At 47.9% G+C, this 12,599-nt stretch overlaps 1 protein-coding gene and 1 non-coding gene across 9 annotated transcripts in view; both read left to right on the top strand.

Annotated features, from left to right (window-relative positions):
* The window catches only part of BCL2L11 (BCL2 like 11), a 107,090-nt gene that overhangs the window by 36,543 nt on the left and 57,948 nt on the right, over positions 1-12,599 (top strand). The window contains exons 4-5 of one of the 8 annotated variants that reach the window (XM_055088888.1): positions 6,088-6,419; positions 6,991-10,627. The exons of 2 other annotated variants lie outside the window; for them this stretch is intronic. In XM_055088888.1, coding sequence (XP_054944863.1) covers positions 6,088-6,186 — 99 coding nt within the window. In that variant the 3' untranslated portion in view covers positions 6,187-6,419; positions 6,991-10,627. Of the gene's footprint in view, positions 1-6,087; positions 10,631-12,599 lie in introns of those variants that run through there. 5 more of the 8 variants (XM_055088887.1, XM_024129905.3, XM_024129908.3 and 2 more) reach the window with 5 other exon arrangements.
* On the top strand, positions 5,604-5,739 carry LOC112066544 (small nucleolar RNA SNORA31). The gene has a single exon (XR_002892720.1). It is a non-coding gene; the product is annotated as a small nucleolar RNA SNORA31 (small nucleolar RNA).

The raw sequence follows: 12,599 nt of genomic DNA, 5'->3' as shown, positions 1-12,599 counted from the left end.
AATAATCAGCCTATCACGTCATCCTCCGCTAGACTTCTTCCAGCTGAGCCAAAGCAGAGGGGTTTGAGCTGCGGTTAAAGTGCTTACATCTCATTAGCATTTGTCGGAGGCTGGGGCATTTTAGAACAGCGTGTTCTTGCTCTGCGTCTGCTATTTTGTCTAACGGTGCCTCGTGCGGGAGTCGTAAGAGCCATCTCTCCGTCTTCTCCGTGGTTGACACAGGGTGACACACCTCGAAGGTCACGGGCCAGGGTTCTTCATTTCAGCCAGCTCGGGCCGTGGGGCCTGGGGGCCGACAAGTTATCTAGAGTTCTACCGCGGGGAGGGGCAGGTATTGTACTAAGAAAATCCAATGCATGCCAGGTTAACGGGAGAAGTGATTATTTGTCCTACCAAAAGTGGTACCTGTAATAGATTCTTTGAAATGATGCGCTGAAAATTGGAAAGCGGGATTTGTGCAGATGCAGTCTTTCTGCGACGTTTGAGGATCACATCATCACCCTAGTGGGAGAGCTCGCTTCTGGTGCTTGGGGTGGAGGGGGGCACCGCATCCGGCCAAGGAGCTCCGCTGGCACCCTTTCCACAGCTGTGTTGACATCAAAGCATGTTAGGCACTAGCTATGCAAATGCCCATGTTGCCTTGGTGATAAATAGAAAGTGAATTTGGTCTTCGGGCAGCGTTGCAGCATGTCTGACACCTGAGAACAGCAGTGGATATGGAGCCTGCACTGGAATCTGAGCTGAGATGTCCTTTGACTGTGGTTCTTTGTCTTAAAGTGGAGAGAGACCAGGTCTTCTTAGCAAGTCTCCACATTGAGTTCGTCACACGTGGGCCCTGTTCTTCTCTCTCTGACCTCTGTGTCACGCGCTTGTCACTTAAAATAACGTTTAGATTGATGGGTTATGAATGGGTAGAGGTGCTCTTCCGTCCATCACCGGGGCCACTCTGTCCCTTGCCTTACTCTGTCACCTGTGATTATGGCAGCTCTCAGCACTGTTCTGGAAGATGCCGTGACCGCCCCTGGGGGAGCAGACGCCATCCAGACAGACAGACACTCCATCCTCACTTGCCCAAACTGGAGCAGAGGTTCTCTCTTTGTCAGAGTCCTTCCTGGTCTCAGAGTCCAGAATTCAGTCTCCTATAACGTGTTCCCACTTAAAAATGTATCTACCTTAAAAAAAAAAAAAAAAAAAAAAGTTTAGGATGTCTTAGGCATTCAGTGTTGAAATTCTATAAGAAACAAGTTTTTGAACAAATTTTTAAAAATTGCTCAGAATCTCAAGAGTTCTGCGGGTATACCTTGCTTTTTGGTTTGTATCCTAGAGTTTGGTATTGAGCTCTTTTTGATAAGACGGTGAAAAATAATGTTCCTTGTTACCTTGACCGCCAGGAAACTCTTCCCTAAACTGTGGTTCTGGTGCGGCACATCTCAGCCCTAGTTCCCAGGGTAAGTCTCTCTTTCTTCATATTTGTGATCTTCCTCAACCTTTATTTTTATTGCACTGTGCACATCTGTGTGGTTTGGAGGGTAAGCCCCCTTGAGTAATGCTGAGTGTACCTGTGGGTCGTACGTACTGAGTCACTTGGCCCAGCGAGGTTTGACCCTGCCTTTGGAGCCCGGATTGGTGAGTGTGTGTTCTGCAGTGAGCTGGAGTGGAGCTGAACTGTCGCGGTTACTTGGTGGTCCCTGATGCGCAAGCTCCGTCTGTGAAAGGGCAGGAGAGCCACGCTGGCTCGGGGGGTGGTGAAGACTGAAAAGGCGTGTGCCGGGTTGTTCCATTTATCGGTGACAGCGGGCAGTCCTTCTCCTCCCCAAGCTCGGGCTCACGAAGTCCGAAGGCCTGCTGTGTCTTGTGTACTTTCCAGAGGCTGGGCTCCTCTCCATCTGCAGGAGAGTGAAGCGGGATCAGAGCGGCCCACTGCAGGTATGTTGTGGTCAACCTGGCCGGCTCCCCGGGGCAGCCTGGGCTCCAGGCCTCTTTTGCGTGCGGCACACCTGCTTCCCTGGTTTGGCTGTGATGGTTTGGGCATTAAAATGTAATTACATTCCCTGCTACTCGATCGGTGGTCTCGAGTGCAGCCTGAGGCGGTCCCGGTGCTACAGCCGTGTCCGGTCCCTGGGCCTCCTCTCCTGTCCCACCCCACGCGGAGGCCCAGCTCCTCGACCTGTGGGCTGCTCCCCGGTCGTGACAAGTCAGCCTGGACCCTGCTCCCCACTCCAGGGCAGACCCTCGGTACAGCCCGCCCCGTCTGCCACCCGGGTGAGCCTGTGGCCTCTGGTGTGGACGTGCAGGGAACTGTTTGGGGTTCCCTGCCGAATGCTCTTGACGCTGTCTCCAGGGTCACGTGCCACATCTTCAAAGAAAACCTAAGTCTGTCCAGGGAAACTCAGAGCTCCTGAATCCATCGCTTACCTTTATGGCACGATTCTTGGACGGAACGGTCCCGGAATTTGACACTGCTTTTCATTCTGGCTTATTGTGAAAAATCAAATACTATATTTTACCATAAAATACGATTTTTAGCAAGCCGTCTGCTCCTTCTTGCGTGCAGGGCCCTGCCTCTCCTCCTGTAATGCCCTCTCCTCTCCTCCCAGTCACTCTTCTTCCTCCGACTCAGCATGGGGCTTGGCTCTGTGCCCTCCTGGCCCCGCTGCCCGCCTCTCTGGCCGATGCTTCTTTCTCTGTCATCGTCTTTACCTCTGTGTTACCCTTGTCACAAGGTCGTGTTCATTCGCGTGGCTCTGTCCCTCAGCAGAGTGTCAGCTCCATAAAGGAGATGCCGTCCTGTTGCTCTGTGGACAAGAAGGACCCTCCGCATCTTGACTGTGTTTGGGTGTAGGCTTCAGGTTTCACTGGAACGTGTGGATGTGTTTTCCGTCTGCAAGGTGGGAACTTGCACTTGCCTGCCTCTGGCTCCTGAGACCGGGCAGCTTTCTCTTGGGCTCTTCTCATCGATGGTGGCACCGTGAGCGCCCTCTCCGGTGGGCTGCGCCGTGCTCCCCTGCACGCGGTGCTGGGGACTCAGGAATGCCCGCGAGACTAAACTGGGTGCAGACAGGCTGCGAAGTCGAGCGTTGCCTGTGATGCCGGAGCCCCTCAGCCAGAGAGGAGCGTGGACTGTCAGGATGGCCATAGAAGTCAGTCACCCCAAATAATCCACTTCTTGATCTAGACCACGGAGGTGAAAATCCCAGTTGGATGGGATCGTGCACTTTGTACGTGTGTGTGTGTGTAAGACATAAATTGTTTGTACCTAGGAGCGCATTTAGTTTTTTAGTTCTTTCCCCAAATGAATCATTGTAATATATCTTTCTAAAGTGTTTTTATGATTTAGACTGAGACAGCATTACGCAACTCTGAGCTGAGAAGTTTTTGTTTTTCACTTAAAAGGTGAAGGACCAGGAACGATGATTAAGCATGAGCGGGTGTATTAGTTTGCGAGGACAGCCAGAGCACAGGACCACAGCCAGGGGGCCTTAAACAGCAGAAATGTATTTCTTCACCGTCCTGGGGGCCAGAAGCCTAAGATCTCATGCTGGCTGGGCCGACCGCGTCTGCCCTACGTTAGCATCGTCAGGCCCAGACCGTGTGCTCGGTGACTCCCGTGAGGAAGCTGATCGGTACGGCTGCAGGTGTCAGAGGGCAGCGCGTCTGTCCTGGCGCCAGCTACCCATCCTCCAGCCGTTCGTGAGGTGTGGGCCATCCACGCTGTGCCAGCAGCGGCTTCGGTGGGCTCTGCCTGCTGTCGAGGGCTTTCTGGGCTGCCGGGGCTCTTGGAATCAGTGGTAATGGCTTCCTCCATGGAATATCGTCCAAAAGCAGTCATTCGCTGGTTTAAGGGCATGTGCCGTGTTGTCACGCGTGCTGTCGAGGGGCCAGGTGTCCCCGTATCCTCGCTAACCCAGATGTTGCGGCATCTTCTCATTTGTCAGGGGTTGGGTGTTCCTTTTAACAGATCTTTCCTGCATTCCCCGGCCACCCTGGCATGTCTTTGCATACCCCCCCCCCACCGTTATTTTCACGTGACACGAAAGCAACAGTCTAAAAAACTCGGGAAGACGTCTCTCATCCTACACCTGCTGTCCTGAAGGGTGCGGGGAAGGTTTCTCCTCTCAGACGCTGCCAGATCTGGAATATGAAATTGGCTAAGTGTCAGCAGTTGGGGTCGGTCCCTACTGTGTGACCCAGTCCCCTCGAGGTGGCGTCATTTTGACTCCATTCTCCGGTCCTGCTGAGGCCAGCAGCGACTGTTTGGCTTGAGATTTCCCACCTTGAAGTGATGGTTTAGCTCAGCTCTGCAAACACTTTCTTCATTTTAGTAAGTCGTGGTTTTATTTTGAATAAGCCTCTTTCAACCTGTTAATATTAGTCTCAACTAAAATTAACCTTCCCCTAAATTATTCTCACCCAGAAGAAGCAAAGTAATTTTGAAAGTTAAATCAAAACAAAGCAATCTTGTGTGTCAAGCAGATAAAAATCGCAGACTGTGGTTACGGAGAGCCTCTACAGGAATCGCTTACATAAAGCTGATTTCCTCCAGTCTGGTTCCTGGTTCTGGAAGGAGCAAGGGAAGTGCTCCGGCCTTATCACAATTCCATCCTGTACAACGAGCCCCAGAGGGCTGTGTAAACAGTGGCGAAGAGGGAGCTCTGCTTGCAGCTGGCGTCTGTGGACAGCGATTGTGTCTGGGAAGGGGACGCCTGTCCTCAGCCTGCCCCGTGGCCGGTGGTCCCGTGGATGTGTGTTGGAAAGCACCCCCCAGCCCGCCGGAGTGAGAAGGGGGTTGGTGGAGCGCTCCAGACAGAGCAGGGAGCTGGCCTGGGGTGTGGATTTCAGACCTGAGCAGGGAAACCGGTTACAGCTCCTGACATGGAGGCAGAGGTGCTCTGTTGCCAGCGTTGGCTGCTCTGAGTTTACACCCTGCACTTAACCCGCGAAATGGATTAGAGCTCGAAGGTGGAAGACCCAAGGACCTCTGAGACCTTGAAATACCCTGGCCGCTTCCTTTGGAACAGTTTCTCAGCTTGTCATGATCCTACGGTGGTCCCCAGCAAACAGGGCTTTTTCTATTTTTCGTCGCTCTTTGCCCGCCCCTCCGGGGTACTGGAGGGGCCAGTGGTTGACGCCGCCTGTGTGGGTGACCGTGGCCGCAGCACTGGACCAACAGCGCTTACCCAGCGGAGCTGCCCACCGACAGCCCGAGACGCGGTGGCGCATCAGTGCTCCACTTTATTTAGCTTCTTAGGGCAAATTACCCCGAATCACTGATTTCTCAAGTAAATGACAGCCACCCGAAACTCACCCTTGAGTTGAGGGAGTCTGAAACATATTTGAATGTTGGTAACTTGGGCAGTAAGGTGGTTACCTCTCATCCACCAAGTTCTTTCTTTCCTCTCTTCCATCTGCTTTACCTGCGCCTCTCTTCACGGGACCCCCCCCCCCAACTCCGGGACTTGGGGTGGCTTTTCTCCAGCACCTGCGCAGAGCCGGTGGCGATACTCGTTTTCCAATGGTTGTTGCTACGTTTCCTGATCAAGGCAGCTCCGGCCAGCGATGGCGTCACCTGTGGAAAGAATATGTGGTTTTTAGAAGGGGAAACAGTGCATCTACTTGACAGACCTGGGGCAGTTACTGTCTGCTAAGATTTCTACTACAGATGCAAGAAAAAAGTGTCCTCACGCTTTCTGTCTGTCTGATTGTGTTGTGGCAGCCCAGATTGAATGGGGGAATACAGGGAGAAACTGCAACTCACAAATAACCTTGTGAACGGTAAAAGCCTCCTTTATTCCAAAGAAGAATTTACAAGAGTTCACAATTAAAAAAAAAAAAAAAAAAAGCTGGGGGAGACAGATTCAGGGATTCTCTTTGAGTTTTCCAAACATCCTTTTGGTCGCTTTAAAGAAAACCATCATTCGGTGTGCCTGCCCTTTATGCAGTGACGCCTCAGGGAAGAAGTGGCCCTTTAAGAGGCACCTTCATAGCTGTTCAGATGGGATTGGTTGTTCCCTTAAACATGGGTTCCCCCGCCAGCCCCCGAAATAAGTTGGGACTGGAAAGTAAGGAGCTTTCCTTTTGTTGTTTCAGGTCTTTCTGAATAATCACCAAGCAGCCGAAGGTCACCCGCAAATGGTTATCTTACGACTGTTACGCCACATCATCCGTCTGGTGTGGAGGATGCAGTGACAGCGGGTTCCTCACGGAGCCGGGATGTGCAGACATTTTGCTCGTTCAGACCGACAAGCCCAGCACCTCGGTGTCTCGGTGTCCTTGCTGTGCAGCCCGAGGTCCCTCGCTGGAGGGGGCGGGCGGGGAGCCTGCCGGCGTGTCCCCCGGAGGACACCGAGCTGCACGTGGACCTGACCTTGTCTTTCATCATCACCACGCGGCCGAATTTCTAACAGAAGCTTGTTGTGAATGTAAATGAGGGAGGATTTTCTTTTTTAAACAATGTACAAATCATGGTTCTTTGGAGCAGGATTTTAGGCAAGAATGGTGTTTACATGCCGTGAGTGTGTTTTTTTTTTTTCCCACCTTCTTTGATAAGAACAGGTTTTTCAAAAAGGAAACGGAAACTTTTTAACCAACTCGTGAGTGATTTTTGTACTAAAATTTTAAGAACCTTTTGCCTACTCTCAGAGGATTGTGTAAACTCTGCAGTGGAAACTGAGCCAGCTGATTTATAAAGCTGCCTTAGTTTATTTTTAGAGGTCACCATACAGCATTTTTAAACAGGAGCGGTATGATGTGGCCCCTCCCTTCCCTGCCATTGCCTCTTGGACCTTTTTTTTTTTTTTTTTTTTTTTAGGTCATTATTATTAATACCAAAAAAGTTCTTATGAAATGGAACTGGTAAAAGGGGCAGAGGGGTCTCTTGTCAGCCTGTATTGACATGCCACTCCCATTTTGTAAATATCTACTTACCTCCTTAAATTCAGTTGCATCTGTGGCAAAATTTCAGACTCTTTGTGTTTCTCCTTACGTCCTTAGGTGATGCTCCTCCAGCCTGTCGGGTCACTGATGCACACATTTGGTCCAGTGTATTTTCATGGTAAAAAGTATAATTGGGTCTGAACATGAGTTAGTATCTGCCTGTATCAGACACAGGTCTGTTTGTCTATTGGTAGCTTACTCACTGGGAGGTGCTCGATGTTGGTTTTCGTTTGGTTTTGATGGGCTTGTCGTTTAGAAGTGTCCTGAGGAGGTAATGGCAGTCATAACACAAGGTATGCACTGTTGGCTTTTCTGGATGCAGGCCTTCCCATATCACAGGGTGGACTCTCAGCCTGAGGCCCCAGGTGGTTAACATGTCCACGTGCAGCCCAGTTCCGTCGAGGTATCCAAGCTCGAGCCCTTGTGAGAATTGGCGCAGTCTATGGGCGGGACTTGAGACAGCTGTTTCCTGGGCATCCCGGCCTTTTGTCCAACTCAGAGTTCATCTGGCTTTTGATGGCTAGCACTTGGTTCCCGCTCTTTGAAATATAGACTTAATTCTGCTCTCAGCAGTTCCATAAAAAACCCCGTTGGACACAAGTCTGAAATGGTCCCTTGGCCTTCTGACAGATGTCTGTGTCACTTGTTCCACTTCTCTTGGGACGGCTGGATTTTGTCAGGCCCCCTTCATGCAGCCACTTCGGTCGGGGATGCCCTTCCTCCGCACCTGCCGTGATTATGGCAGAGAATGGAAGCCCGCGAGTTGGTCAGTCTTTTCAAAGGCAGTTAAACTACTAGGGAGACCCAAGAAAGACAGATTAGGGAGCATTGAAAGAGGGGAGGTGGAGATCGTTCTGTGAACCCCATCACTCTTATAGTTTTAGAAACCTCAGATCATTAAACAGCTGTTTAAAAAAGATACGTGATTTTTCAGATGAGTCAGCAGTGCCAACAACAACTATCGTTATTTGCTTTTGGCCCATCGAGAACCAGTGTTTTCACGTTATCAGTTGGAAAAATTGATTCATTTTTGTATCTTCATAATTTTATATAAATATATATATATGTTGCATATATACTTTTTCCTTAGGTAGAGATATTTGACTCCAAATATTCTTCCTTCTAAAAGTTTTCTTTTCCCCAGATATCTTCTTGGGGTCTTGAATTGTTTTAAAGCTGTGTTGAGTCTCAGCTTGTGCCCTTGGCATGTCTTGAACCCCTCTGCAGGGTCCTCAGGTCCACGTGGTGGTTAAGGTGGTTGGTGGAATTGCAGCGTGGGCCTGCTGGACATACACACCAAAGACGTATTTGGTTCTGGGCCGCTCCCCTCCCAGGATCTCCATACTCTATACCGGCCAGTCTCTCGGACTGGAGCACTTTATTCTGTTCCTTCAGCCCTGGTGCCCGGGGGCTGAGTGCTCACTCGCCCACGTGCAAGTTTACCTCGGGCTCGGCGGCCTCCAGGCCCCCGGGCTGGCCGTGGAAGCAGCTGGTGAGGAAATTAGAGATTCTATGAATTGTAGAAGTATTAAGAGGATGTTGCCCCAGGACTTAAGAGAGGTGACTGGACGTCTCTGTACTGTACGTATCTGTTTATCAAGATGCCTCCCTGCAGAAAGTATACCCACTGTGGGTGTACCTTTGACTTCTTATTTTTCCTTTCTTTGACTTTTTATAGAGAAAAAAATAACTCGATCCCTTTTTGGAAACTGAATGCGGGTTTTGTGCCTTGACCACCTCGTCTCATGTGAGGTTTGTAGAAAGTGTCCTGTGACTTTTCACAGAAATGCAATAAACACACACGAAATTAACTTCATGAGTGAATCTGCAAATTACCTGGACTCCTGTTTATGAAGAATTTTTTTTTTCTTGGTTGTGGAGAAACCAGGTGAAAATTTCTTCCGAGTTAAAAAAAAAAAAAAAAAAACAAAAAATGTACACAGTAGACGACAGCTTTCTCCTGTTTCCCCTTCTTAATATTGTATATATTTTGACTATTTATTAGATTAGGAAGTCATATTTTACTTATCAACTGAGCCAAACGTCTGTGTGCAATTATTATGTTTCCTTTACCTTTCTTGTAAAATTTTGTACAGCATAAATGAGTAAAAAAAAAAAAAAAAAAAAAACTGTTTTTACTAAACTTTTTCAGAATTGAGGATTGTAAATATTGTAGATTCTTTTTCTGTGTAATGTGTCCTACTGTTTCATAATGCTGTAACTTGTAGAGATGTTGTATATTTATTTCCAGCTTATTTAATGTCTTAAATTCTGAAAAGTGTTGACCTCCCTGACCCCTACCCCCTCCTGTCCTGTTAATTGCTTTAACTCTGAGGTGGCGGCGACTGGTTAGCTCACTGCAGGCCGAGTGGTCTCCCCGGGGTTGCCCTCCAGCTTTGGTTCCTGGTATTTCTAGTCAAATGGGTTTAGATTCCTAGAGTTTGCTGTCCTCATGATGAAGTTTGTGTTTAGACAACAATGAGAGACCATAAACCTAGCAGGCTGTCAAATTCTACTCTAGAACTTTCCAGTGACTTTCTCTTGTTCCCAAACGGCTAGTAGCTTCTCATGGAAGCAAATGCTGTTAACTCCAGGCCGTATTTTAAAGCCAAAATATATACGCGTGTGTGTGTATGTGTGTGTGGGGGGGGGGGGGGCAAAAAGTTCGTTCGGGTTTTTCCGTTACATCTTACAGAAAAACCCGAACGAACTTCTTTTGGGCCAGCCCAATATGTGTTATTGGCAGTTGGGAAGGATTTCTTCCATTGAAAATTCATCCCTGACGATACCATGTTCAGAGAAATGGAAACGTCTTCTTCTGGAGGTGCTGTCGTGAGATTGTTGAGGGCAGGGGCCAGGCAGGATGAAGGCACAGTGGGACCAGTGGCCCCTGCTTCCAGAGAGACTTCAGGACCTCTTCACACCACTAAACCCCTCACTGGCAACTGATGAGTAGTTGAGTTCCCGCCACCCGCTCTGTGGCTTCCTGTGCTTTGAGGTGCGGACTTAACTGTGTGTGTTCAGGAACTAATTGTACAGCCCCTGCCCTGAACCATTCGGTCCCTGCATTTGATCCACACCTGCTTCTTCAGGGTGACGCTTTCCTTCTTCTTCTCCAAAGTCTTTGAGAGAGGTTGGGGGCCCCACTGGATTGGCTGTTAAGAAGTGGAAGCTTGAAAGAGACTTCCTAGCGGTTCTGTGTCGATGGCTCTGTCATCCCTGCTGATTTAGCCTGGTGCCTGCGTGTGTCCACCCCGCACACGCGTGTCGCTAAACCAGCTGGGGTAACTCCTGTCCTGCTCCAAACAGCATTGTGTGCAAGAAGCAGCCTCAAGCTCCCGGCTAAGTAACTTGACTACTTTTATTTGGGAATTTCAGACTTTAGAAGCTCTCTTACGTTTTATGTCCAGGTTCTGTGACCACTAGTTACTGTATCAGAACTCATCAGGTACTCATTTATAAATAGCACTGATCTGTCTGTATACTGATTCATCACTAACTTGTTTCCTAGGACCCAGCGTATGTAGCATATGTATTGCAATTTCCCTGGCTTACTTGTGTTTTGCACTGATGAATTTTGACAGGGTAATTGCCACTTTACTTGTGCAATACTGCTGTAAATAACTGCAGATTTTTTTTTTTAAAGAAACTCAATCTTTTATGTTCTTAATGAATTTTATATAAATAAAACTTTCAACTAGTTTTGGTGAGCTGTTTGATTTGTTTCACGAAATGGTGGAGAAATAGCTGAAATCATATGGATATATACACGCCCACACTCTGCCCTTATCAGTCATACAGTGTATTACAGACAGAAAGATTTCGTGAATTCTCGAAGTCAATTCTGTGTAGTATACTTAAAAGCAAACCACTCTTTAAAAGTTTTGAAGTGGCTGGGGAGAGCGACTGCAAAGTTTTCTGCCCACATAGTCAGGTATGACTCAGCACCTGGATGGGGGGTGGTACTAGGTGACAGATCTGAACTGTATTGATTAGTGATTATAGCAGATACCCTGCCATCTCACCCCGTCTCATAGTTTGAAGAAAATTCAAAGGATGGAAGTCTGGTTTGACTCTAATAGAAAGCTGTTCTATAGCACCTGCTCGAAGCCACGGATCAACAGGTGCCTGGACCCCTGTGTGTGTGTGTGTGTGTGTGTGTGTGTGTCCACGGAGTTTTGGGAGACCTGTGCTATGTGGTAGGTGTGAACTGGTTTAGGAATGGCAGAGAGAAATGAAATGCTGATTTGGGGATGTAGGTTATAAAATCCTAAATAACATAATTTGCCACTTTTGCTCTGAAATAAGTGCTGGGAAAGTTAAAGCCTGGGTGAGCTTTGTTTTAAACTGGTAATAGATTAATGCTTTTCATTGTAATTAGGCAAGCAGTACATGTGTGTATATAGACCTTTATTTCAAATCAAGTGGTGGTTCTGGCTCATGTTCTTCATCCTGCTTCCTCAGCAAGGCAGGAGTTTGGATTTTTCCAGCCCATTTTCTCTGTGTGTGTGTGTGTGTGTGTGTGTGTGTGTGTGTGTGTGTGGTGTGTGTGTGTGTTTACTTATTCAGCAGTTTTGCTTTTCTGTAAACGCTGTACAGTCAGTCAGTATGTGGTTCTGACTTAGCGGGAGGTCATAGGTTTTTCCGTAGTGACTCCATTCTAACCACTGCACACAGGAGTAAAAGCTCCTTGCCTGGTGTCCTGCTATGGCTTTTCTGCATCTTCGGCGCTACCTGGTCCATTCTTCGCCAGCCTGCAGGAGAGGTGCTGGGTGATGGTTCAGGGTGGTGGGATTAGCAGCTTCCACAGACTCACAGGTGCTGCCAAACTGGCTGTTCTGCTTCACAGGACCACCCGCTGACATCTGCCAAGCGTCGCAAGATAATACCAGCCTGGAGGGGGGAGAGGGGTGCTGTTGTCTGAATTCAAATTTTCCACTTTCAAAGAGGATGATCTTTTCAGACATTGTTGGCATCTGCTTTTTTTTCTAAAGGCCTTTGCTTATTTTCAGTTGGGTTTTTTATTTTTCCTATTGATAATTAGCTCTTTGTATATTCTGGGTAAAAATCTCTTACATCCTGGAAATACATTTCCTCCAGTCTGTTATCTTTTTTTCTCAACATTTTATTATGGAGATTTTCAAACATACAGAGAAGTTGAAAGAATGTACGGAGAACACCCATATACCCACTGCTTAGATTCTGCCTTTCACATTTCACTCTACTTCCTTGATTCTGTACCTACCCATCCATTCTTGCATCTTTACCTTGTGACGCCTGTCAAAGGAAATCGTACATATCAGCAGCCTTACCCCTAAATACTTCAACACGTGTATCATTTAGAGTTCATTAATTTTTTAATATATTTTTTCTGAGATAAAATTTACAGGTAATACAACGACTCTTAAGTATGCATTTGCTAAGTTTTGACCAGGATGCAGATGTCACCCAAACTCCTATCAAGATAAGGAGCATTACCCTCACTCCTAAAAGTTCCCTCAGGCAGTCCCTCCCCTCTTGCCTCCAGGGATGACCTCAGTTCTGATTTGATTTTTTTCCACCATGAATTAGTTTTTTGGTTGTTTTTTTTTTTTTTTTTTTTTTTTTGCGGTACGCGGGCCTCTCACCGCTGTGGCCTCTCCCGTTGTGGAGCACAGGCTCCGGAC

Source organism: Physeter macrocephalus, chromosome 12, assembly GCF_002837175.3.
Source record: "Physeter macrocephalus isolate SW-GA chromosome 12, ASM283717v5, whole genome shotgun sequence".
In the NCBI taxonomy this organism is placed as follows: Eukaryota; Metazoa; Chordata; class Mammalia; order Artiodactyla; family Physeteridae; genus Physeter; species Physeter macrocephalus.
The sequence above is the reverse complement of the archived record's forward strand: the minus strand, read 5'-3'. Positions and strand labels throughout refer to the sequence as shown.